This window comes from Astyanax mexicanus, chromosome 12 (assembly GCF_023375975.1).
Source record: "Astyanax mexicanus isolate ESR-SI-001 chromosome 12, AstMex3_surface, whole genome shotgun sequence".
Classification (NCBI taxonomy): Eukaryota; Metazoa; Chordata; class Actinopteri; order Characiformes; family Acestrorhamphidae; genus Astyanax; species Astyanax mexicanus.
In genome coordinates this window covers 7,269,814-7,295,747 of record NC_064419.1, presented here as the reverse complement: position 1 = coordinate 7,295,747, position 25,934 = coordinate 7,269,814, and the positions used below count along the sequence as shown (strand labels likewise).

Sequence of the window (25,934 nt, the reverse complement as noted above, 5' to 3'; positions counted from 1 at the left end):
ATGCTATCTGCATAAATGACTGCTACACATAGCATTTATTTTACAAGCTGCTTGAGTTGCTCTTATGAGTTTCACATTTTGAACTGAATTACTGAAATAAAGTAAACTTTCAAAGATATTCTAATGTTTTGGCCACACTAATATATATATATATATATATATATATATATATATATATATATATATATATATATATATATATATATATATATATATATATATATTTTTTTTTTTTGACCTTCTGAAGTCAAAATGGAGAACTTCCAGAGTATCATCACATAGAATCAACTCCTTTATTAAGTACAGCAACTTGAGGCATTTGCACAGGAAATCAACACCTTAACACAGAATACAGTGTGGCATAATATGCATAAAAGTACCAGGTAGGATATAATTCATATGCATGTCTCTTAGTGTTCTTGATTCAAAAGAGGAGCTCTCGGAGAGCGGATACAGTGTACAGTGTGGATACAGTGTACAGTGTGAAGTCTACATTAAGATTAATCGAACCCCTGCTTCCAATCATTACATCGTCCCATGATCTGGTGGAAGTGCAGCCATGCGCGTGCGGTCAGCTCGGGCTCGGTTTCCTGTAAACATGGCCTTATCGTTCTGGTTGGAATGGTAGCTCGGTGCGGCACGCCTACCTGGCGCCGTCCTAGAGGCTCCTCCTCCCACTTCCTAAAAACCCGAAAATTAATTAATGAATCCTCAGATCCATTCTCGTTCTGCTCCACAGCCGACCGGTCCCTTCAGTCTGCTGGTCTGGAGATCGAGGCTCCCTCCGTCCCTCTTTTAAAGCGTCGTTTTTCAGTAGGAAACAAAAAACAAAACAAAAAAAAAAAAACATTAAAACAAGTGCATGGGCCTTCTTGAGGGGCTGGAGGGAGCGGAGCTTGATTGGACACACAGATTTAAGGTTAATTAAGGGGTGTGGCTCTTCCTCAGCAGGGCAGGATCGGGCTCAGTTATTGCTGGTTGGGGCTAAAAGGGGAAACACAGGCAGAGCCCAGAAGTGGTATGATGATGATGAATCAGAGATCAGAAGAGAAGGCGGGGTTTGTGTGAAGCTTGGGGGCGGGGTGCAGGCGGGGTTTCAGGTGTAGCGGGGCATCTCGCACTGCTCACAGCGGTTCAGAGCCGGGTGATTGAGGAAAGTGCAGCTGTCACAGTTCCACTGAGCACCCTCGAAGTCCTCGTCCCGCTGCGGCTCCACCGAAGGCTTCACATTCCGCCCTCCTCCATCTAAAAACACACATCAAAACACACACAATCCACATACTGATCCGAAATTATTAAATGGAGCACAGAGTGGACAGGCGGCTTCTCCAAATGTCCTGTAAAGTTTACTTTTACAGAATTTTACTGTAAAGAAAGTGGTTTTGTATCACCTACACTCGTGGTCAATATTTGGGTCAAGGCCTGATAGTTATTCTAAACATTTCAAAACTTATGGTCATTTATTTGTGGGGCAAACTTCTTCAGTGTAAAATCACCTTTGTGGAAAATGTAATTACCTTCATTCATCAAACAATTAAGGGAAATTGGATTGATTAGTTTCTGCTGACTAAACACAGCCAGGCTTGAATGCAGCGATGTAAAAATTCACTCACACTGAAATCTTTATGTTTAAAAGAATTGGAAAGCCTGCCTTGTCTCTGTATCTTTAAATTAGTTTAAAATACAAACTGACAGGTTATTGACAAGTTATTTTTTTCCTGAAAGAAACAGCAGAGCATGTGGCAGGACATCTACAGAGACTCAGGTGGGACTTGAACCCACAATCTCCAGTTTTCCATGTTGGTGGGAATGATGGTGGTGGGGATGATGGTGGTGGGGATGATGGTGGTGGGGATGATGGTGGTGGGGATGATGGTGGTGGTGGGGATGATGATGGTGGTGGGGATGATGATGGTGGTGGGGATGATGATGGTGGTGGTGGGGATGATGATGATGGTGGTGGTGGGGATGATGATGATGGTGGTGGGGATGATGATGATGGTGGTGGGGATGATGATGATGGTGGTGGTGGGGATGATGATGATGGTGGTGGGGATGATGATGATGGTGGTGGGGATGATGATGGTGGTGGTGGTGGGGATGATGGTGGTGGCGGTGGGGATGATGATGGTGGTGGTGGGGATGATGATGATGATGGTGGTGGGGATGATGATGATGATGGTGGTGGGGATGATGATGATGATGGTGGTGGGGATGATGATGGTGGGGATGTTGATGATGGTGGTGGGGATGTTGATGGTGGTGGTGGGGATGTTGATGGTGGTGGTGGGGATGATGGTGGGGATGATGGTGGTGGGGATGATGATGATGGTGGTGGGGATGATGGTGGTGGTGGTGGGGATGATGATGGTGGTGGTGGGGATGATGATGGTGGTGGTGGTGGGGATGATGATGAAGGTGGTGGGGATGATGATGAAGGTGGTGGGGATGATGGTGGTGGTGGTGGGGATGATGATGATGGTGGGGATGATGATGGTGGTGGTGGGGATGATGATGGTGGTGGTGGGGATGATGGTGGTGGTGGTGGGGATGATGGTGGTGGTGGTGGGGATGATGGTGGTGGTGGTGGGGATGATGGTGGTGGTGGTGGGGATGGTGATGGTGGTGGTGGGGATGGTGATGGTGGTGGTGGGGATGGTGATGGTGGTGGTGGGGATGGTGATGGTGGTGGTGGGGATGGTGATGGTGGTGGTGGGGATGGTGATGGTGGTGGTGGGGATGATGGTGGTGGTGGTGGGGATGATGGTGGTGGTGGTGGGGATGGTGATGGTGGTGGTGGGGATGGTGATGGTGGTGGTGGGGATGGTGATGGTGGTGGTGGGGATGATGATGGTGGTGGTGGGGATGATGATGGTGGTGGTGGTGGGGATGATGATGGTGGTGGTGGTGGGGATGATGATGATGATGATGATGATGGTGGTGGGGATGATGGTGGTGCGTAGGGCTGGGAATCAATCCAAATTTTCTGGATTGATTCGATTCTGATCCATAAGGTCACGATCCGATTCGATCCACAATATCGATTTGATATCGATCTATTTACATATTGCTGGATTGTCACTTTAAAATAAATACTGTCACATAGACAAAACAGCCCCATGTGTGTTTGTGACTGTATCTGTGTATCTGTAAGACGGACACAGAGAGAAAAGTCGAGAATTTGAAGTATTTATTTTGTTCAGGCTAGTTCGCCTTTTTTCTCGTAACGTTTGAATCCAAAGTACTGCTAAACATCAGCCTTAATTCCAGGAGGTGATTTTAGTGCTGTAGCTTCGGCCATCTTGCTCTCTCTTAGGTTTCGGTTTCGTTTAGCCGCCACCCGCTTTTTATACTGCCCCTCGCACGTCAAAGAAAATAGTGCCTATAATCACCTGGAAAAGATCGATCCACATATTTATGGAACGACTTTTGAACACAGCCCTAATGGTGGGTATGAAGATCATCCAATGTCCTGACCTTACCAATGCTTTTGTCATTGAATATAATCAAAGCCTCACAGCAATAATACACTTGATAAGCAGGATAAACTTATTTAAATACCCATGATTTCAGAATAGACAATTAATTAGCCGATGTCTCAACACTTGTGTCCATATAAAAATGTACCTGTGATTAAGACTCCCCACCCTATACAACTCAGTATTTCCAGTAATAGCCTAAAATTAGTCACATACACACACACTAACAAATCCACACTTTAACACTGCAGTGTCACCCAGTTCGGATGCCCGCCTGAGCCCAGTGTGAGCACAGCAACAATGGGGTGGCGAGAGTCCGGCAGGCAGTAACACAATATCGCACCATCCAGTCACTTCAGAGAGCAGGCAGAGGTCAGAGTGAATTAAACGCGACGCGGGGCAGGATGGGGGAGGAGAGGGAGTAAATGCTAAATTTAGCACGGATGAGGAAATCAATAGCCTCATTAGATATTTGGAGAGCAGACCGGATTCAGGAGGTCTTTTACTGAAGTGCAGTGTAATGGTGCACCTTTGCATCTGGCCTCTCAGGAAAGTAGCTCACATCAACAGGAAGTGAGGTGCTAAAAAAAAAAAAAAAGAAAAAAAGGCAAAGGCACCGAGTGGTACAGCAGTCTAAAGCGCTGCCACTATGATCAGGAGATCACTTATTCGACTCCTGGACATGCTGCCATCAGCTGCCAGAGCCCTGAGAGAGTACAATTGACCTTGCTCTCTCTAAGAGGGTAGATGGCGCTCTCTCTCCCCACATCACTCCAAAAGGGTGACGTTGATCATCACAAGGCGCCTGTGAGCTGATGTATAGGAACAGAGTCCCGAGTACTCGATATTGCTGCATCAGCAATAGTTCAAAAAGAGACAGTGGTTCACATAACAATAATAATAAATTATTATTACCATATTTTTTGCACTATAAGGCACACTCAAAATCCTTTAATTTTGCCAAAAACCGTCAGTGTGCCTTATAATCCGATGTGCCTTATGTATGAATTCTACCAGTAAGGTTGTAAAGAGAGGTAAAACCACTCCGCTGAAATACAGTGTTAAAATGTAAAAATATAAAAGGTAAAAAAACTCTGGAAATAACACGCATATATATATATTTTTATATACATATATAAACATTTGTTTAGTATTTAGATACATGTACAGTGGGCACATGAAGGTTCTGGTTCAACACACACACAAATACGCTCACCTTTTTTCCCTGGTTTTGGTGGAACAACAGGACCAGGCTGAATGTTGTCATAAAAGTTGTTCATAGCTTTTGGGTCAAACTTGCCTGCATAGAAAGAAAAGTAAAAAAGTATTAACCTGATGTTGAGCTTTATGCTACTGTTTAATTAGGTCCAGAGTGGTCTGATGTAAAAAGGCTTTTTATAAGATTTAGGTTAAAAATGTATTTTTAAATTTAATTACCGGAAATATTGACCATTTTCCATAAGAAAAAAAATTCTAAAGAAATATCACAGTATGTCATAATTCTGATTATAACAAAACTCAAGACGCCATGAGAAACCTTTACTACTTATGTATGTGTAGCTCAATCAATCAATCAATCAATCAATCAATAAATAAATGAATATCGACATATCAGTCCAAACTTTTAATCATTTATTGTTCCTGGGAACTTTTATCTTCCTTCCGAACAGCACTCCAATCCCAAACTTCCTTTTGGATGCACCTAATTTTGCAACTGTTTCTTTGAGTGTAATTATTTAAGTGTGCACGTCTTGCTTTTACTACAGAAAAACTGAAAATAAGACTTGTGAAAATACACACAGTCACATGACTGTTCAGTGATATTAATTAGACACAGCTCTAATCCAAAACCAAAAGCAAGAATAAACCATTCTGCCACATTTCAGCACAAACAAGCAGAAATCAAGAATAGATTTTAACAAATTAACTCATGATGTCTCTCCCACCCCCGAGCATTCTCAGGCCTGGGCTGTTAGTGTTATCTGTATTGTATGAAAGAGCCTTTCAGGATGCAGGATTCCAGAAATGGAACAAATCGATTTGTTGCACTAATATTTTAATGTTTCCATTCCACACATTCCTAAACCATTTAGAGCAAAATAAGACCAACTGGTGAGTGATGTTCTATTCCATTCAGCTGAAAACCTAATATAAAGCCTAATATAATAAAAACTGTGGAATAGCCTAGAAAGCTGTTAGATCTGGCAGCTTTGTTTGTGATTGTTGTGTAATTTTGACTTTGACAGTATCACAAAAACAGGTCAACATATACGTACAACTACTGAATTAAAATTATTTTGTTTTTTGAAGATGCGTAATTTATGACGAAGTTTAAATGTAAAAAGTTAATAATAAATCAATGCATAGCATACATTCCATAGCATTATCTCCCCATTAACCCTATATATACTTTTTACTCCAATTTATAATTTTCACTACTTTGCACTTCTTGTAAGATTCTAACTGTATTTCCATGGTTGGTACCTGCACTCTCAATGACAAGGACATTCCAATCTTATCCAAAAATATAATCCATTTAAAATCCATTCAGACGTTTTCATAATTGTCAAGGTTTAGAACATATTACATGTTCTATAGTGTTCCTTAAAATGGCTGTTTGTATCCAATTTCTTGTATAGCAGTAGGAACCCTGTACCATAATTAATGCACATTAATACACAGAGGTGGTGGAGTGCGAGTGTGTGTGTGTGTACCTCTCGATTGCAGCAGGTCTGTCTCCTTCAAGGTGCAATCAATGTCAATCTGGAGCTGTCTGTTCTGCGTCCTCATTCTGGTCATTTCTTCGGGCTGTTACACACACAGACAGAGACAGACAGAGACAGACAGAGACAGACAGAGACAGACAGAGACAGACAGACATTAACTGTGTGTTTCACTAACATTGGTTCTATACACTAGCTATATACTAGTACCATAGTACAAAAATACAGTATACGGTGCCGTACATAAACTTAAGGGTGTTTTAACATCAGCATTATTTAGTCCAGTTAAATCAGACTGATCTGATTTATTACCCAGAAATTTACTTCAGATATTAACTAATGCCATCTCTGTTCCTGCTCCATGATAAACTATCTAAAATATGTTCTGTTCTGGAACTCAGGAATGCTTCCTGTATTTACATCCTTGCTTCGTCTCTGACAGCTCTGAACAATAAGTATTTGTTAAGCTTGCAACAGAGTCCCCTTGAATTTCTCTTAATTTCTGTTTATAAATAATAATTAATCTACAGTTACAGTAGATACAGGAACCACCAGTGTAATCAGTTACAAACATACTGCTGAGTGATGTCTTCTATTGTTTAATGGGTGCCGATAGCCTGCCTCAACCTCCTAATTGGTCTAAAAAATCTAAATGCAGATCTAGACTAAGAACTCAATATTGATCCTTTGGCCAGGTCACTTGATTTTTGGTTCAGACCAAACTGAAAAGCCACAATAGCATCAGTATGGAAGTTGCTCATGTACGTTAATAAATTAAATGCTCTCAAATCCTGACAGAAGTACCATCAGTGAAGTCAGGCCCTGCCACTCCTAAAGGTACTGGATGAAGCTCCATTATCAGTCAGGGAACCCAGAGACCAATGCTGGGTGCGTTTTTTTTTTTTTTTTACGCCTTTAGCACAGTCCTTTTTTTCCCTCTTCCATTTAGTATGGTGACTTTTGGCTCATGCTCCAGAGCATCCAGTTCTATTTTTATTTTTACATTTACCAGTTTTGGCAGATGCTCTTATCCAGAATGACTTAAAGTTTAATCATTTTCCAGAAGGAGGCAAATGTAGAATGAAGCATGCACAAGGACTCCATATTGAAATTGTGTGTCCTGTGCAAGCACTTTATGGACAAAAGTATTGGGACACCTTTACATTTAATTGTGTAATATTTTTTCACCCATCACCCAGTTCTCTCATTTTGGGGTTAGGTTAAGTTATAGGATTGTAGGTGTGTGTCTGGTGTGTGTAAGTGTCTGTACCCGTGGGATGAAGCTGGTGCTGTTGACACGTCTGAAGCGTCTCTGCAGGGCATCATACTCCATATCGTTAACCTCTCCCTTCAGCTGCTCCAGCTTCTGCCTCTCAGCTAACAGCTCCTTCATCAGTCGCTCCATCCGCGCCCGCTGGTGAAGCAGCAAGGCTGAAACACAGCGACAAAGAGGGAGTTACAGCAAAAAAAAAAAAAAAAAAAGAGTTTCTTTGATTTTACCAAATTGAAAACCTCTGGAATATAATCAAAAGGAAGAGGGATGATCACAAGCCATCAAACCAAACTGAACTGCTTGGATTTTTGCACCAGGAGTGGCAAAAAGTTATGCAAAAGCAGTGTGTAAGACTGGTGGAGGAGAACAAGCCAAGATGCATGAAAACTGTGATTAAAAAACAGGGTTATTCCACCAACTACTGATTTCTTAACTCTTAAAACTTTATGAATATAAACTTATTTTCTTTGCATTATTTGAAGACTGAAAGCTCTGCATCTTTTTTGTTATTTCAAACAGAGAAACTGATTCAGAAACTTAACCTATTAATTACTATGGGTTGGTTTTCTGGACATGGATTAAGCCTAGTTGTAGACTATCAAGTTCACCTCCAAGCACTGGGGTTCTGGGTTCAAGTCCTTATCTAGGTGAAGTTTCCATGTTCTCCCTGTGTTTGCATGGATGTCCTCTGGGGACACTGAGATCAGGTAATTTGGATATTCTTAATTGCCCAGAAAATTGGATACCCTAAAATCTGCCCTGGTGTGTGAATGTATGATTAGATATGGACAGTCCTCCAGCTGGACGGTCATTACGGTTAAGAGTACGCTGTACATGATTGGCTGCCAGTTCTTACCGGTGTGTGTTGAGTGTGTGTAAAATGTAACTTGAGTGCCTTGAGTGGCAGAAGGTGCTATATAAGTGTAATTGTAAGTAAGTAAGTAATAATAAATGCTTTGGGAACTGCCCCTATGTGCCCAATAAATATGAACACCCCTTATATTGCAAATATTGAGGGTTTTTTTTTGTCTTCAATAATTTGTGCCTACTGCTGACAAAGATGTACAAAAAAAAAACACACACAAGCTTCTCTAGTGCCTAAAGAGAAATACTGCCAAAAGAATAGGACCATCTAATGCCAGGAATGGGCTAGAGGGGTATAAAGCCCCCAGCATAGAGCTTTGAAACAGGGGATGAACTGTGTTCATTTATAGATGGAATAAGTTGGGAAGTTGTGGATGAGGTGAGCTATTTATCAGCATCATCATTATAATCATTATCATCAATCCTGATCTAACAAAGTTCTAGCAGAAAGCCTTCCCTAGACATTAGAACCAGTTGCTCCAACAAAAGCAGGATAAACTCTGGCATTTTGATACATTAATCAATATGGTGTGTCAACAAACTGACAATTCAAGATTTCATAATACAAAACCTTAAATGATAAAACCACACAGGTAGTCTATATATTTGCACCCACATGTGCCTATATTTATACACACTACACATGCATGCATGCATTCAGCAGAGGTGTAAACCACAGCACTGTGCACACATACTTCACCAACAAGTTGTAAACCACTTATAAAAACACACAGACACAGAATAAGACTGCTAAATGAGTGTGTAAACCATTATATCATTTGCATATGCAGCACTCTTCCACATATTGGGCAAGAGAAAAAAAGGTGAGGCTCACATCATACTGAAAAACACTGAGGTGTGAAACACCTCACAGATACGCAACAGGAAACATTAACATTACCTCTAAGAGCGACTGATATAGTATAGTATAGTATAGTATAGTATAGTGTAATATAGAACATTACTACTCAAGTGATTGTAATCGTTTGAAACCTTCAGAAAAATCTGTAAACTTTTGTTGAACTTTTGCGAACAGTAACATTAGTTGTTGCTACCCTAGTTCTTCACTTATTAATCGATTAAAATCGTTTGCTGTAGCCATGTTCACTTTTGTAGTAGGTTGGTGTTAATTTTTATTTTTTTTCTCTCAATCAGTGTTGACTGAAATGTAAGTAAATCCAGCGTGCTAAGGGCTGGAGGCAAGGCTTTATTATACAATATAGTCACCGGCTCCTGTTAATAACGGAGTATGTTAAATGGCGTTTGTTTGGAGATATTTTAGTCTGGAAAGGCCAATATGCTACAGAGATGTAGCGATAGTAATGTCAATTGAAGCTGAAGGGTGGAAATAACGCTGTTATGAGCTAATATACCTGTAAATAATTTGCTTTACAGTTAATATAAATTGAGTGAATTTGTGTATACTTTTGTTCTTCTTGTTCTGGTATATTTTAGTTTGAAATGTGTGATCTTTCTATATTATTATTATATGCACAGCACAAACAATAAAAGTGGTTAATGTTGAAGAATAAGTATTAGTAAATAAGTTTTGAAAAAACTAATAGGAAGAAATCCCTTGTATTGAAAATGTGTTTGTATTAGCCGATATTGGATTGGAACTGACATATTGCGGATAGGTATACAAAAGCAAGGCTTTAGAGATTTATTATTATTATTATTATTTTTATTATTACCTTGAGTGTAAGCATAGTCGTCCGAGCCCGAACTGGAGCGTCTGGGCATGTGGGCGATGTGGCTGGCGATGTTGCTGGGCAGAGCAGAGATGGGTAGGATGGGGGCCGGAGTGCCCTGGTTCTCACCCTGGTCTACGATGTTGAGGAGCGACTCCGTCTCCACCGGTGGCGACTCCGGGAGGCGCTGGGCCTGACCGGGCGACACCTTGATCTTGATATAGGCGGAGTTCGCAGGTTGGGGCGAGGAGGCGGGCCGAGGCCGTGCTGCCCCTTGGTGGAGGTACACTCCAGGGTGGAACGCTGGCCCTGGAGGACCGGTCATGCTTATTGCCCTGGACGGTGAGCTTGGGGAGGGGCTTGTGGCCATGTAGAGCGCCCCCTGTGGAGCATGCACGGGGGAGTTGCTCCGGGGCCGTCCTCCCTCCAGCGTGATCTCGATCTGGTTCTTCATTGAGGTCTTTGAGGTCATGTAGGGCCTGTAGGAGACAGGCTGCTGGTAGGGCATGCTGGACAGATTAGGAGGGCTGATGGGTAGAAAGACATGCGGGGGCTGCTGGACTTGATGCTGGGGCGAGCTGTAGGGCGACTGGTAAGTGGGAGGTGTGGTGTAGGGTGAGGGTTGGTATACCTGTGCCCCGGACGTGCCCCAGGGAGCGGGCTGGGGGCTCTGCGAGGGCGAGGGGCGCATGTAAAGAGGATTACCACTGTTACCATATGCACCAGGGGGAATCTGCAGAGCTTGTGGGACGTTAGGGATGTTCTGAGAGAGGGTGACTGTGATGGGGGTCATGTAGCGCTGGGGGACAGGGGTGTAGGTAGGGGACATGCCCTGCATGGTTGGCGGAGGGGTAGGGGTGCTAGCGGAGCGTCCTTGATCGCCCATAAAAAAGGGGTTGTATCCGGGCGATGGCGCCATAGTCGCAGGGGCCGAGTGCGGTTCAGGAAACGCCCCCCGCTGAGGCTCGATGTGGCCGTCGCTAGAGCTGTGCACGAGCTGCCTCGCGCCCACCGCGTTCCCCTTTGCCCCCTCCTGGGGAGGGTAACCCACGCTGATGTGCAGCATGTGGTTTCGGCTCAGGTGCACCTCCTCCGGGCTGTGGTACTCCTCATACAGGTATCTGTTACTCTCCTGAGCCAGCAGGTGGCAGCACAGGTCCAGGTTGTTGTTGTTCTGCAGGCGGAAACAGCAGATGCTGGAATGAACAACAGGGCAGCACCTGACTGTGCTCACATGACTGATACTGAGGCGGGCAGTGTAAAGGAAGCTTGTCAAAATAAGAGCCTAAGCTGATCATACATTACTGTGCAAAAGGATTACGAACCAGTTAGTGTTTCATTCATTCTGTTTGTAACATGCCCATAGCCATACACACACTATAATTAAAAGTAAAATGCTTTAATCACTACCCATCACACACACACACACAAAAGAAAAATACTAAAATTAAGTTAAAATGTAAATATATAAAATATATAAAAATAAATAACATATAGAATACAGATATAATAGAATAAATATAAGCTTAAGACAAATTTGTTTTTTAAGATCAAAATTCTTATTGCTGAAATAAAAGGTGCCTGCAACTTTTGCACAGTACTGTATGTTTGTAGACTTTGCTGTTTTTTTCCCTCTTAAAAAGCTAATAGACTCTAAAATTTCCTCAAATTTGATATAAAAATAAACATGTCCTGTCTTTTAAGCATCCTTTCTTCCTCTGATATTTCTATTGTAAGGATATTCCTTGTACGTGCAAATCAGGCCAATAAAATAAATAAATATATAAAAGCAGTGACTTGGCAAAGCAGGCCAAGGTCCTCCCTGTAGAACAATGTCCATTTATTCCTTTGTATGTTATATTGTTTGCCCATTTGTGCCACATTATATGCAAATATTTGGGCACCCCTTTACAAATTGATGTTTTAAGGTGTAAATAAAGCAATGAAAATCACATTCACTGAAAACATTTTTATATCTTGAATCACAGACTCTTTTTTTTTCTTTTTAAAATAGAGAAAAATCATGTTTTTATAAATAACTATTTTTCTTAATAGTCATATATAGGTATACAGTTGCATTGTCTTTCCATAATCGTAAGTAAAATATTTCTAATCAATTTAGAGTCTCTAAATTGGCAAATCCACTGGAGATCCTATGTAAACCTATAGTTACACACAGAGACTGGTAGTACCCCAGGGGTTGGCTGAGCTGCAGCAGAGACACCCAGGCAGTTGGAACAAAATGAAAGAACACCTTTAAAACTGCATGCTACAAATTATTATTATTATTGTGGACTAATTGTTATTGTTAATTTGTAACAGTAATTGGGACAGAAGCTCAATAGGAGATGGGTAAATGGCTCACTCTTTCAGTGTTAATTCCTGAACACACCATTCATTATTCTCAGAGAAAGGAATTTGCTTAGATCTGGTGTTTCTTAAGCTGGGCGCACACTGAACACTCCATCCCACATTGAGAGGCGATGAGGAATGCAGCGCAGCACCAGGCAGCGCCACAGCTGAAGTGAGAGCTTCGTAACAGGTGATAAGTTTATAGTGAAGATCTTCAGGAGAAGAAAGCTGACAAAATTTCATGAAGACTAGACTATTTATAGTCTCCTATAAATAAATTTAATTCATTTAACACAGAGCTTCTGTGTGAAGAAGTATAAGGATATATAGTTGTACAGAGGTTGTCTTAATGTAGAAGATGATTTGTGACAGTTCCTAGGAGTAAACTTATATATAGTTATATTATAGTTGGTTGATCAGCTTCTCCTCATCAATCATCCACATGGGAGCTGCTTGTAATTTTTAATGAGCTAGAAATATATTGGATTTCTGGCTATTTAATGGATTTCTTTAAATCTCAGGTATCATAAATCAGTGTTTTTTGTTTTTAATTTTACTTAGTTTTTAAAAAAATGTAGCAATAAAAAAGGCAGCATGATGTGCTCTGGTTTGCCAAGGAATTGAACAATGCTTTAAATTCGGGCCCCGTGTGCACACCTGCATTAATAATAATAATAATAATAATAATAATAATAATTCGGAATATTCAGGGGTGTCAAGATAGGAATGATGCTGACTACAAAATGGCACATGACTTCACAGATCTACAGTGCCAGGAATTAATGACTGAATGAATAAATGAATTCTTAGTACAGTAAAATGCATATTACATACGTCTTTACCTTGAATGTGCCTGTCTAGAAGGCAACTTTCTCACCTGCAGAAGACACTGAGACACAACGTTCTCAGGGATTTCAGGGAAGCGCTGTTTGAGGTCTTGGAGGATGTGGAAGTCCAGCTGCGAACCTGCCTGTGCCATCCTGAGCTCACCGCGTCACTGCGCCCGCAGCCAGGAGGGCAGTGCCTGCTCTCCTCTCATCCCCTACACACACAGGACACACACAAGACACATGCAGGACAGGAAAAACATCCATCGGTAATCAGTATTGATTATGCAATCCCCTCTAAAACCCACACAGCCTACGTATGTGCATTTATAGCCACTGTTTCGAGCTTCAGGTTTCATTATTCATTTGTACATGCATGCATTCATTCATATGATTGGGATATGGCTTAGATAATACCTCTACAGCAAGATCACATACTTATTCACCACTACATACAACATACTAAATACACAGTCACTTACAAACCTAAAAATACTGCATATTAGGGGTGGGCGATATGGCCCTAAAATAATATAACGATATTTCATGATATTTTCATAATAACAATACTCTTCTCAACATGACAGAACATTAAATTAAAAAAGTATTTCAAGAATACACTACTTCAACAAAATGAAAATTAAGTTTTATTATTGCATATGATATATATTGTATTAAAAAAATACAAGAATTTTAATCAGATTTGTAACAGAAGTCAATGATCCAGAATGTCAGGATACTAAAATGCACTCCAAATCCACATATATCCAGGATTAAAATAAAATAAATACTGGACAGATAAAATCAGTCTCTGGTAGATATATAATGATATTTTTGATGAGTTTTTTTTTTTTTTTACTAAAATAAGAAAAAAAGTAGTACCCTCGTGATAATTAGGGGTGGGTGATATATTATTGCGTACGATTCGAAATGATAAATCTCTACTGTATACAGAAAAACAAAAAAAAAATTTAATATATGAAAACAGGAAGGTCCTAGAAAAGAGAACTTTTAATATTACATACAAATATATTAGATATCTGAGAATTTGAGAGGGCAAAACATACAAATTTAAACACCCAACAATATAAGGTAGCCATTAACCAGAAGCAATGGTTGCACAATAGTGCAGTTATTTTTTTATTATCTAAAATCTCTTAGAGATACATGATAATATATGGTGTAGTATTATAAAGGTGAAAAATGTTAATATAGTAATTGTAAAATGACTAAAGTCACTTTGAAGGAAACTAGAGAGTGGATGGAAGAGGGCATCTGGCCTAGAGCTGCCAATGCAGCATCACTGCAGCACCGTCGCAGTGATCAGAACATATGGCGCACTGCAAGAGGGAGAGCAGCTCCTGCTGGAAAACGGCCACCCTGTAAAACTGCAGCACACAAGACCTTTCAGAAGCTCCTGATCCTCTAATAGAGAAGGCCGTACTCATTCACACTTTTGTGGCGTTTACTCACACCAGGCAACGATGTGCAATCTGAGACGTGAACTACGTGCTGTAGTCATGCTCAATGCTTAGTCACATTACAGTGCTGACTATACCGCTATTAACTATGGTGAGCTGTTTTAGACTATAATCACACCAGTGGAACAAGCCAAACTTTTTTTAGCAGTAAATTATAGAACACTAAGTTCCAAAACTCATCATGCAGTTTATGCTAATACTAATTTTAGAGCTGCAAATCCATGCCCGTCACAATAACTACAATATTAACTAGCCATAAAGTATATTGAGAAAAACAAAGTGATTGCATTATGCTATCACATTCACTGAAAATGAATTCATCCATCCATCCATCCATCCATCCATCCATCCATCCATCCATCCATCCATCCATCCATCCATCCATCCATCCATCCATCCATCCATCCATCCATCCATCCATCCATCCATCCATCCATCCATCCATCCATCCATCCAATTGTTAGTTGGAAGGCCAATTACCCAACCAACTCCCCAATCACTAGTAATACTCCTAACACTAGGAGGGTGAAGGCAAGCACATGCCTCCTCCGATACATGTGAAGCCAAACCCCGCTTCTTTTCCAACTGCCACTGATGCAGCATCACCCCAGCATACAACCCAGCTCTTATACATCAGCTAACAGAAAGCGTGGGAAAAAAGAGCGCTCTCTGTCCACCCAGAGAGAGCATGGACAATTGTGCTCTCTCAGACTCTGGCTGCTGATAGCAAGCAGCAAGCTCCAAGAATCAAACCAGTGATTCTCATATCATAGTGGTCCAAAATACTTTAATTCCAGTAGAAATGATAAATTTTCATTTCTAAGCTTTAATTCTGACAAAAAATACATATTATAATTGATAGTCAAACATGAACTTAACATATAAATTACAGTAAGTACAAGATTATATTAAAGAGATCCAACAGTGCACGATTCCAAAATGCACATTACAAGTTTACAGCTTATTAGAGTTAATATTTCTTCTAGTATTTTTTTTTATTTTATATAAGGAAGAGGAAGATTCCATATAAATCAATGGTAACATAATTAGTAAAAAAAAAAACTCAGGGTATGTGGTCCTGGTAATATGGCCAGTCAGAATGGATTTATAGATTAAGGATTTTTAGTTAATACTGTATACCTGGTATCTAATTAAGAGTTTTTATAGAGATTCTGCTCTTGAGTTATGACTTACCATGTACTGCTAACCATGCTCACAAAAATTAATCAAGATACAATCTCAGGTAACACCATTTACCATCAGCAAATGCACACACATACATTTGCTATAGAACTAAGATTATCAAGTGACTACTTAGGGATTCAAAACATCCTACAATTCATAAACTGGGAAAAACAAAACAAAAAGTCAAGCAAAAATTCAAGCTAGCACAGCAGAAATGCAATTTTGCAAAAACAACTGACTCTTCCATTTGTCTTAAAGGCATCCAGGTAAACCTGGCTGATCCAATAAATAGCTATAAATAGAGAACGCTATTTTTGTCCTCTGCAAGATAAGAACCAACAGCAGAGCAAAGCAAGGGGCTAGGTTACCTTAGCTAAGCTCACACAGTGGCCCATGTCACAGAGACCATCATATGTAGTTAGATTTTTGGTCCGGTTATTAAACACTGGTTTTCCCTAAGTTTCTTAAATTGCAAAACTGCAAGCCATACATTTAAGTCATGGGTTCAATATTGGCCCCACATATTGAGGTCAGTGAGGGACTAGGAGGGGTAAACATGATACCATCTGGGTGGTACATTGCACATAGGACCTAGATAGGACCTATGTGAGCTTAAAGTGGGCTGTAATGATGGGACCAATGTGGGGGTGGGCTGAGCAGGTAAATGCATGAAAAGACTCTTGCAATCCATCTCTAAGTTTAAACATACTGGAGTAGGTCCAGTTTGTAGTTTATTTTACAGATATCGTAATAATTAAGTTAGTTTGTGGGATTTAAACGAATCCCTCACTCATAGCCTATGTAAAACCAGCCAAAACCACTCTCACTCTCTCTGTCTGACAGGTGCACCAAATAAAAACTTTCATGGATTTATAGCATTACTGTACAATACAATTAAAATATAAATGTCAGTGAGCAGGTGTTTTTGTATCGGTCAGCATCTAATATGTTAACCAGAGCTAAATCATCATTGCATTAGAGAGTCTAGAAAAAGAAAACTTCACCTAATAAAAACAATCAAAATCCAATACAAATACAAGAAGGTAATGGCACCATGTCTGGTGTTGCTGAGGAGTTACTAGGTGGTGGCTAAGCATTTGTTTAGTGGTTCTAGACAGTTACTGAGGTATCTCAGGTGGTTGGTGAGGTGTTACTAGTCTATATGCATCATTGTGTCAAAACACTAAGGGTGTACAACCCTGATTATTAATGTAACTTAATGAAATTGTTTAAAAGGTGTTTATTATCGAATAAACATTCATTATAAATGTTATACCCTTCATAAACCATTTTCATTTAGAAGTGTGGTTATTAGGAGTTAAACATAAAGTCAAGAACTGAACAGAAAGTGATGGGCACACTAAGAAATTGAGAAAAAATTAAGTTATAATAATAACTTCCCAATATATGTGTTCTACTTTCAGCCTTTAACATGTTTAGTAGCTAGATAAGATAAAGTAGGAAAACCAGCTAACTGTGCTGGCCTCAGGCCCGCACTGCACACCCCTGGCTATGGCTAACGCTAGCTAGCTAAGCTATCTAGCCTACGTGATTATAACATTGACAAAATAGATTGTACACTCGTGCACAAATGTAGCTACCTGGCTATACATTTATCATTAATCTTCCTAACACAGCTCTTACTCAAATTAGCGAACTTGCTTCCTTGTGTGAATAAAATATAATAAAACACAGTGTTGACTTATAAACAAACGACGTTAGCTGTCTAGCTAACAACAAGCTAGCATGCTAACTAGCGTTAGCTAACTTAAGCCTATTTGATAAGCGCTAGCCCTGCTAGCTAAGCTACTGACAGGTACACACAGCCCTAGGTAACGTTAGTGGTGACTTTTGCTAACACGTTTTTAACAAATTAAAATAAGTGAATAAAGCAATACAATGCACAGACAAGCTAATATAGTTTAATAGTTTAATCTGATAAACTAGCTAAGCTAACGTTAACTTGTACGTGATACAGCTTGTAACAAATAGAGCTAAACCACCCGCTTAGCTTTTATTGGCGTTTTCCCCAGCTAAATATCTACAGTCACTCATTTCAGACGCGGAATAATGTCATTTAGAAACTCATAAACCTAAATACCTAAATATCACATACTGATAGAGATATCTTCTTAAATGTATAATATTCATATAATTGTATGTTACAAATCTCTAGCCTGCAGAGTGCTTCTTTGAGCACCTGAGAAGACTTGGGTTTAATTATTGTGAGGGATTATTATCTAAGTAACGTTAATAATTTAATATTCTCTCTGCAATGCACATTTAAGTGTTTTCTTCTCTAAACACTCCTGATTCAACTAACCAAGGTTAGATATTTAACAGCTAACTTGGTGCTTTTCCTGCTTTAACACATCAATACAAATCAATAATAGCTTGTTAATGAGCTGATTAAGCTAACGTTACCTAGCCAAACCTTGGTTATGTTAACTATCTTACTAATACGTGCAAAGCAATGGGCCTCTAGAAGCAGGGTTGAGAAACACATCTCTCAAACATCATAGTTTATTTGAGCAATGATCATTTTAAAGCACTGTTCTGCAAATACGTGTGTGTAAATATCCCCCTGTAAACAAGCCAAACATTTAAAAGCAATGTCCAGAAAGGTTCACAGCGATAAAAAAAAGAAAAACACGCCTCTCCCTAATTTCTTGGAATTGCATTACCAAGAACCTTGCCAGCTAATGCAATTAAAGCCAAACCTAAATAACACATATCTATTTCGATATATAGCGGTGGATAGTCCGGGTCCAGTAAGTAAAAATCCACGCCAGCATATCGTTTCAACTGTCTGGGCGGCTTAGCTGCAGAGGAGCCAACCTCGCAGTTGAAACAAAATCGTGGGATGGATTTCTATCTTCTGGATCTGCACTACCCACCTCTAGCTGTGTGTATGTCTATAGCTATGTTAGCTAGTCAAAGCAGGTGCAGCAGCAGCGGCTGAAAACAGGTAACGCTAGCTAACGTAGCTACCAAAAGGAGTACTAACAAGTCAATTAGAAGCAGAATGAGTAAGGAAGGTTATAGTTTAATCTAATCTAATCTAATCTAGAGGGTTCTGAAGCTCAACTGTCAAAACCTGAAGCCTGAAGCCCAGGCAGACAGACTGCGGAGACAGGCTACAGAAAAACAGCAGCAGTAACGTTACCACAGTACCGTGAGCCGGCGCCGTGCTGCCATTAGAAGCCCACGCAGGACTGCGCTCTCTCCGGCTTCCTTAATCCACAAGGTAGCTCACACCAGCACCGAGAATAGCCGAGCCCTGCGCTTCTTCTACCAGTTCCAGGTTCCTCCTGCTAGCCTGCTAGCCTGTCGTCTCATCTTTTTCGTCTCGGTCCTGTTTCCTCTAGAAACGGGCGGGCAGGTATTTCTGCCATCTGCTGGAGTGGGGAGCTCACAGCCTCCTGCCAGCCTCCTCAAAAACAATAACAGTGTGTTTAATAACGAAATAAAGCAATAAAATGATATAAAAAATCTATCTATCTATCTATCTATCTATCTATCTATCTATCTATCTATCTATCTATCTATCTATCTATCTATCTATCTATCTATCTATCAGCAAAACGAACTAACTAAATTAATTAATTAAAATAATAAGAATATTGCTAATAATATGCTGCTATCTTCCCTTTGAACGTATCTATTAAACAAACAAAAAATAATAAGAAGAATTACTGTCTTCGTGCTGCTATAAGTTAACATGTTACCTTTCATCTATCTATCTATCTATCTATCTATCTATCTATCTATCTATCTATCTATCTAGCTATCTAGCTATCTAGCTAGCTAAGCAAAACTAAATGAATTAGTTAAAATAATACTAATAATAATAATAATAATAATAATAATAATATTGCTATAATAATAATATCTTCCCTTTGAACTTGTCTATTAAACAAACAAATAAAAAACACTATCTGTCTGTCTGTCTGTGTGTCTGTCTCTCTAAGCAAAACTAACTAAATGAATAATTTAAAATAATAATAATAATAATAATATTGCTATAATAATAATATCTTCCCTTTGGACTTGTCTATTAAACAAACAAATAAAAACACTATCTGTCTGTCTGTCTGTGTGTCTGTCTCTCTAAGCAAAACTAACTTAATGAATTAGTTAAAATAATAATAATATTGCTACAATAATAATATCTTCCCTTTGAACTTGTCTATTAAACAAACAAATAAAAAACACTATCTGTCTGTCTGTCTGTGTGTCTGTCTGTGTGTCTGTCTCTCTAAGCAAAACTAACTAAATGAATTATTTAAAATAATAATAATAATAATATTGCAAATAATATGCTGCTATCTCCCCTTTGAACTTGTCTATTAAACAAACAAATAAATAAAAACATAATAATAATAATAATAAGAAGAAGAATTACTGTCTATCTATCTATCTTTTATAATATAAACTTTCATACATAGTCATACTAGCAGAAAAGTTAAAGGGGAAATGAATGAATGATAACTTATGTGGTATTGCTGAGGGAATCCTACGCTAGGCACTTTGTTTTTTTAAATGGTTTTTCTAGGTGTTCCAGTTGCTGAGGGATCTAGGTGGTTGGTTGGGTGCTACTAGTGCATTTGTTTCATTGTGACATCATAAAAATGATTTATTAACTCACTATTAATGATTTGTAAGCTGTTATGATCTCAAACTCAATATTCATAAATGTTAAAGATTTATTAATCAGTAGTTATGAGGGAAGACACAAAATCAAGAACTGAAGAGAAAGCGATGGGCAAACTCAGAAACAGCACAAAGAGCTAAAATTGAGTAAAAATAATTTCTCAATGTTTAGTTTAGTTTAGTGAACTCATATCTACCTTATGGTGTCTTGCAGCCTTTGGATCTCAGGACTGGGGAATGAACAGTACAGTTTGTAACAACAATATTCGCACCCTTTAAAAAACAAGGACATTTTTATTTGAGTTCACATTAATACACACTCTTTACCAAAGGGGTAACGCTCAGAAATGGCCCTTCTACTACTATATATGCATACCACGGAGCAAAAATACATATTGACAATACTCTATTTACATATTTCATGCACTTTTATCTTCCACATGATTCAACGTGATTTGTGTAAACTGCACACAGAATTTTAAATGACAAATTTGCTGTGTGCCATCTGATTGCCACAGTGAAAAATGCTACAGTTCTGAAATAATAAACACGATAAAAGCAATATTTTAGTTTCTGTCAGCATACATGTGTAATTTGCTATCTTCAAAAGCATCTGATCTTACAGTAGATTCTTAAAAGGTCAAGCGAGCTTTACACTGGACACTCTCTCTCTTTCTGTTCAGTTCAGATTATTTTAACTCTGAATGGAGAGATGGAGACATTATTGTTTACCAGCAGGTGGCAGCATAATCTCTTTTAGAACTTCCTAACTCAAACAGTTTAGCACATACTGTTCAATGATTGAGCACAACATTATGACCACCTCCTTGTTTATACACTTATTGTCAATTTTTTCAGCTCCTCTGAGGATATAGGACAATTTGTGCTGCTGGTGTTTTTAAACACTGGACTAACTGAGAATTTTTCACCAACCAGAACCTTACATACAATGTACAATAGAACATACAATAGAAATAAATTAAAACAGGTTGAATGAACATCTAAATCAAGGTTAGATATAAATCAATAAAATCAAAGTAAAGGTAAATGTGAAAAACATTGTTTATTTTTTACTTGCACTTCCATCCTTCCATGCTTTCCCATTTTTTCTGATTTGAGGTGGTGCCTACAACGATGTGCATCAGGATAGACATTTACCAGCCAATCAAACACCAGTTTAGCACTCCAGCCAAATTATTCTAATTTATGTTATTTAAGAACATGTTTATCCATCATATTATAAGTTCATTTTACTGATAAAAGATGCTTTATTATTAAACACCATACCACTGCAATGGGGTTTTAAAAAAAAGATTAATAAAAATATTCTGTTTAATTTCTTCTTGTTTCTAAGTGCACTAGAGACATGAAAATATTTTTTTGCATCACTGGAAATAATTTAGATCTGAAATAGTTAAAAGAAAATCTCACACACTAGCACACTTCTTTCTTTTTTATTTTATTTTATGTTCTTAGACACTTTTCTGAATCCAGTCCCAGATTTCTGACCACGATCAGAGCTTCGAATCATGGGAAAGTTATTCCGGATTGATAAGTCAAGCTGGGCAGGCTGCCAGCGCTCGCCTCTTACAGGCCTTAATTTAGCCTGCTCTGGTAACTGATAATGCTACTATTATCGCTCTGTAAGCAGATACAGATGAAACTGAGGCCTCCGAAGAGAGAACACTGCTGCTCAGGACCTTCTTCTTGTACTGATTTATAGTTTCTCTAATTTAAAAGGCTCTTCTTAGATTGGGTCGTGTCAAAAATGTTGCGAACAGCCACTAAAAACGTCAGGCTTTATCAGAGATCTGAGATCGTTTCTCAGCGGGATGGTGAGAACGGGCCTTTGTGCTTCTGAACGGCGATTTGTAACCTAATTCGAAACAGATGAACGCAAAGTTGTGGAGTTCATGTGAAACAGATGAAGCCCAAAACCCAAAGACAACATGTTTTCATAATAAAAGCAAGATAAAAACATAAAAACATGGATGCCATTGTTCGATTCCCTTGCGTTTTACAGAAATGAGGGCAACATTTCTGCAGTGATGTCCGCTAAATTTGCAATCAGAGGTCAGAGAGGCGGAGCCAGACTCACCCATTCATATGACTCACCCTCTTCCTCAGACCAAGCATGGTGTCCCAGACTGCCCTCGTTGAGTTTAGAGTGCAGGCGCTGAGATGAATCAAAGATACTATGGTCCAGTTTAACCCCTTAGCTGCTGCAAGAGAGAATAAGCATACACCATTGACCATTAAAAAAAGATAAAATAATGTTTTAAACACTTGGTGTTTGGTCAAAAAAAGCTCACATATTGCCCAATTCAGGCTTATAGACACAATCAGACTGAAAAAAATAAAAACCTTCAAATAACTTAGTACACAGTGAACAAAGTAACTGTTAATACAGCACCAACAGCACAGTAACACCACATGATCAACTGTAAAAGTATGATTTACCAGTTAGATGCCTGACAGCTTAACAACAATGCATCTAGCTTAGTCCATGTAAAGCAGATGAGTGGTCTTTTCCAGCCAAGGCAATTACTGTCAATCACTTCCTTCCTGAGTGTAAACCCGGCTTCTTAAGATATAGCAGAATAATGTTTAAAAACTGATTTCCTTGTTAAAATAAAACAAATGTGGCAATATTATCACAGGGAACTGTTGGAATTTTTGGGACACTGGAGATAAAAAGACAGTTTAGAGCAGAAAAATAAGTTGGGAAATGTTTGGAACTACACATCATACTGCAACCAGCCAGCAGAGGTGCTAGACCTGTGGTGACTTCACCTCTGAAAGATGTTGCGCTGTCCATGCCTTCTTAGTCATTAGTCCTGAACAACAAAAAGCTTAGCATGCCGTTAGCATTTCTAATGCTAAAGCCATTGCTGCAGAGGGAGCCTGCAGCTCAAAATAGAACAAGACATCACAAGTGAGGGCGTGTCAGCAGAACACACCAAGTCTAGTTCCTGTTTCTGACCAACTGCAGACCAGGCCTATTCCTCTGTGATAATACCACACCTGTTCAAGTGGTGGAGTGTTTACAGAGAGAGAGAGAAAAAGAGAGAGAAAGAGAGAGAGTGAGTGACAGAGTAAATCCACTCAAATCACAGATAGCGATGGTATGGCATTGGATTGCACTGTCACCTACTGGGAGCTGTGGTTACTTTTGCCATTACGCTGTACTTCCACTTCCAATAAACAATGATAAACCCGCTTTATTTAGACAGTGGAGAGCAGTGATAGCAATATGATTGGGCCAAAAGACTTAGACCAGCCCACTTTTGTCCCAGGCCCACCCAAACTGACTGCACAAATGTGCTTTTGCTCAGGGTAACTAATTCATTAATTTATCTTAGTGTTACTCAAACCCTCCCTAAATAAATGATGAAGAAACACTAATAGGAACCACACCTTAAAAGCAGAACCTCCTTACAAGCCATTACAACTGGCCAGAATCAACAAGAAGAAAAACAACTCAGAAAGAGAACATTCCTGAGGACATCATGAAGGAACCCCATTAAATACATTAAATTAGAACCCCTAAGAACAAGAAAAACCATGAAGGACATGATAAAGAGCCTCTGGGAGGACCCAAGTCTCTGAAGAAGGAGAAGATTCCCAAGAGCATTAAGAAGGGGCCACCCTAGTCCTCTATCCCAACAAGAATAGGAACACCCTACCCCTCTATTGCATCAAAAATAGGGACACCCTACACCTCTATTCCATCAAGATTTGGGACACTCTAAGCCCCTATTCCCAAAAGAATCAGGAAACCCACCACCTCTATCACTACAAGAATTGGCACACCCTACCCCTCTATCCCCACAATAATCAGGACACCCTAACCTACTACCCCAACAAGAGTGAAGACACCCTATACCTCTATTCCCAAAAGAATCGGGACAACCTTCTCCTCTATACCATCAAGAATCAGGGCACTCTACCCCTTTATCCCAACAAGAATCTGGACATCCTGCCCCTCTATCCCAACAAGGACTGGGATACCCTACCCCTCTATCCCAACAGGAATCATGACACCCTACCCCTCTATCCCAACAAGAATTAGGACACTCTACATCTCTATCCCAACAAGAATTAGGACACCCTACCCCTTTATCCCAAAAAAGATTAGAGACACCATACCCTTCTATCCCTCAAAGAATTGGGCCACCCTACCCTCTATCTCAACAAGAATCTGGACACCATTCCCCTCTACCTCAACAAGAATCAGAACACCCTACCCTTCTTTCACAACAAGAATCAGAACACCCTACCCCTCTATCCCAACAAGAATCGAGACACCCTACTACTCTATCCCAACAAGAATCAGCACACCCTACTACTCTATCCCAACAAGAATCAGCACACCCTACTCCTCTATCCCAACAAGTATCAGAACACCCTACTACTGTATCCCAACAAGAATCAGCACACCCTACTCCTCTATCCCAACAAGAACCAAAACACCCTACCCCTCTATCCCAACAAGAATCAGAACACCCTACTACTCTATCCCAACAAGAATCAGAACACCCTACTACTCTATCCCAACAAGAATCAGAACAACCTACTACTCTATCCCAACAAGAATCAGAACACCCTACTACTCTATCACAACAAGAATCTAGACACCCTTTCCCTCTATCCCAATGAGAATTGGGGCATCATACTACTAGGCAAGAACATGAAAAATAGAAGGGGTAGGGCTAAGGTCTGAAATATGATTGGGCCTAAGAATCATTTACCATAAACAAAAGTTCTACAAAAGCTTAATGAACAAACAAATTTAGATAAACCAAGATAATTAAGAAACACTGCCCGATACAGAGGAAGGAAAGATCTAGAGGTAGAAGGGGCTGATGGTACTGATGTGCAGGTTTTGCTGACAGTGTGCTATATGTTCAGGATATACATTAAATAGAGCTCATGGGAACAAAAGCGTATTTAGTAAATTCTCTGGAGCGTTACAGATTTTCTTCCCATTTCCTCGCATCACATACTCATGCCGCAAAGCCGCTTTACGGCTTTATGTCCTGATTGTGACAATGGCTGCTGTCAGAAACAGCTCAACACCGGTAAACCAGTACCATTTAAAATAACCTTGCAAACAACAAGACGGAACCACCAGCAGGCCTGAGTGTAATGAGGGTCGTCCACAGGCTCGGAGACAGCAGCTGTATGAGTGTGTGTGTGTGTGTGTGTGTGTGTAGGCTAGCTGTCTCCAAAGGCCTGATCTCTGCCCACAGGTGGGTGGTTATTTCGAGCTGCCCTCTTGTTGTACCCGCTGCTCCGGCCTGAGAGCTTCCTTTGGCCTTAGGAATGAAGGAACTGAACCTGTGCCACACTGTTCCAAAGGAGGAACACTCTAGAATGGTACTTAAAAAAGAGGCGGTGTTCTTC

At 39.8% G+C, this 25,934-nt stretch overlaps 2 protein-coding genes across 2 annotated transcripts; both read right to left on the bottom strand.

Annotated features, from left to right (window-relative positions):
* Nucleotides 1-279: 279 nt before the first annotated feature.
* tab3 (TGF-beta activated kinase 1 (MAP3K7) binding protein 3) lies at nt 280-19,314 on the bottom strand. The gene is made up of 7 exons (XM_007234792.4): nt 19,050-19,314; nt 13,260-13,424; nt 10,034-11,204; nt 7,473-7,633; nt 6,194-6,287; nt 4,696-4,779; nt 280-1,245 (listed from the first exon to the last, which is right to left on the bottom strand). The coding sequence occupies exons 2-7, from the start codon at nt 13,359-13,361 to the stop codon at nt 1,097-1,099; spliced, it is 1,761 nt and encodes a 586-aa protein (XP_007234854.1). The 5' UTR covers nt 13,362-13,424; nt 19,050-19,314; the 3' UTR covers nt 280-1,096.
* On the bottom strand, nt 1,252-4,667 carry LOC125806127 (uncharacterized). The gene has a single exon (XM_049485975.1). It carries the CDS (start codon nt 3,119-3,121, stop codon nt 1,697-1,699), a length of 1,425 nt encoding a protein of 474 aa, XP_049341932.1. The 5' UTR covers nt 3,122-4,667; the 3' UTR covers nt 1,252-1,696.
* Nucleotides 19,315-25,934: the final 6,620 nt, after the last annotated feature.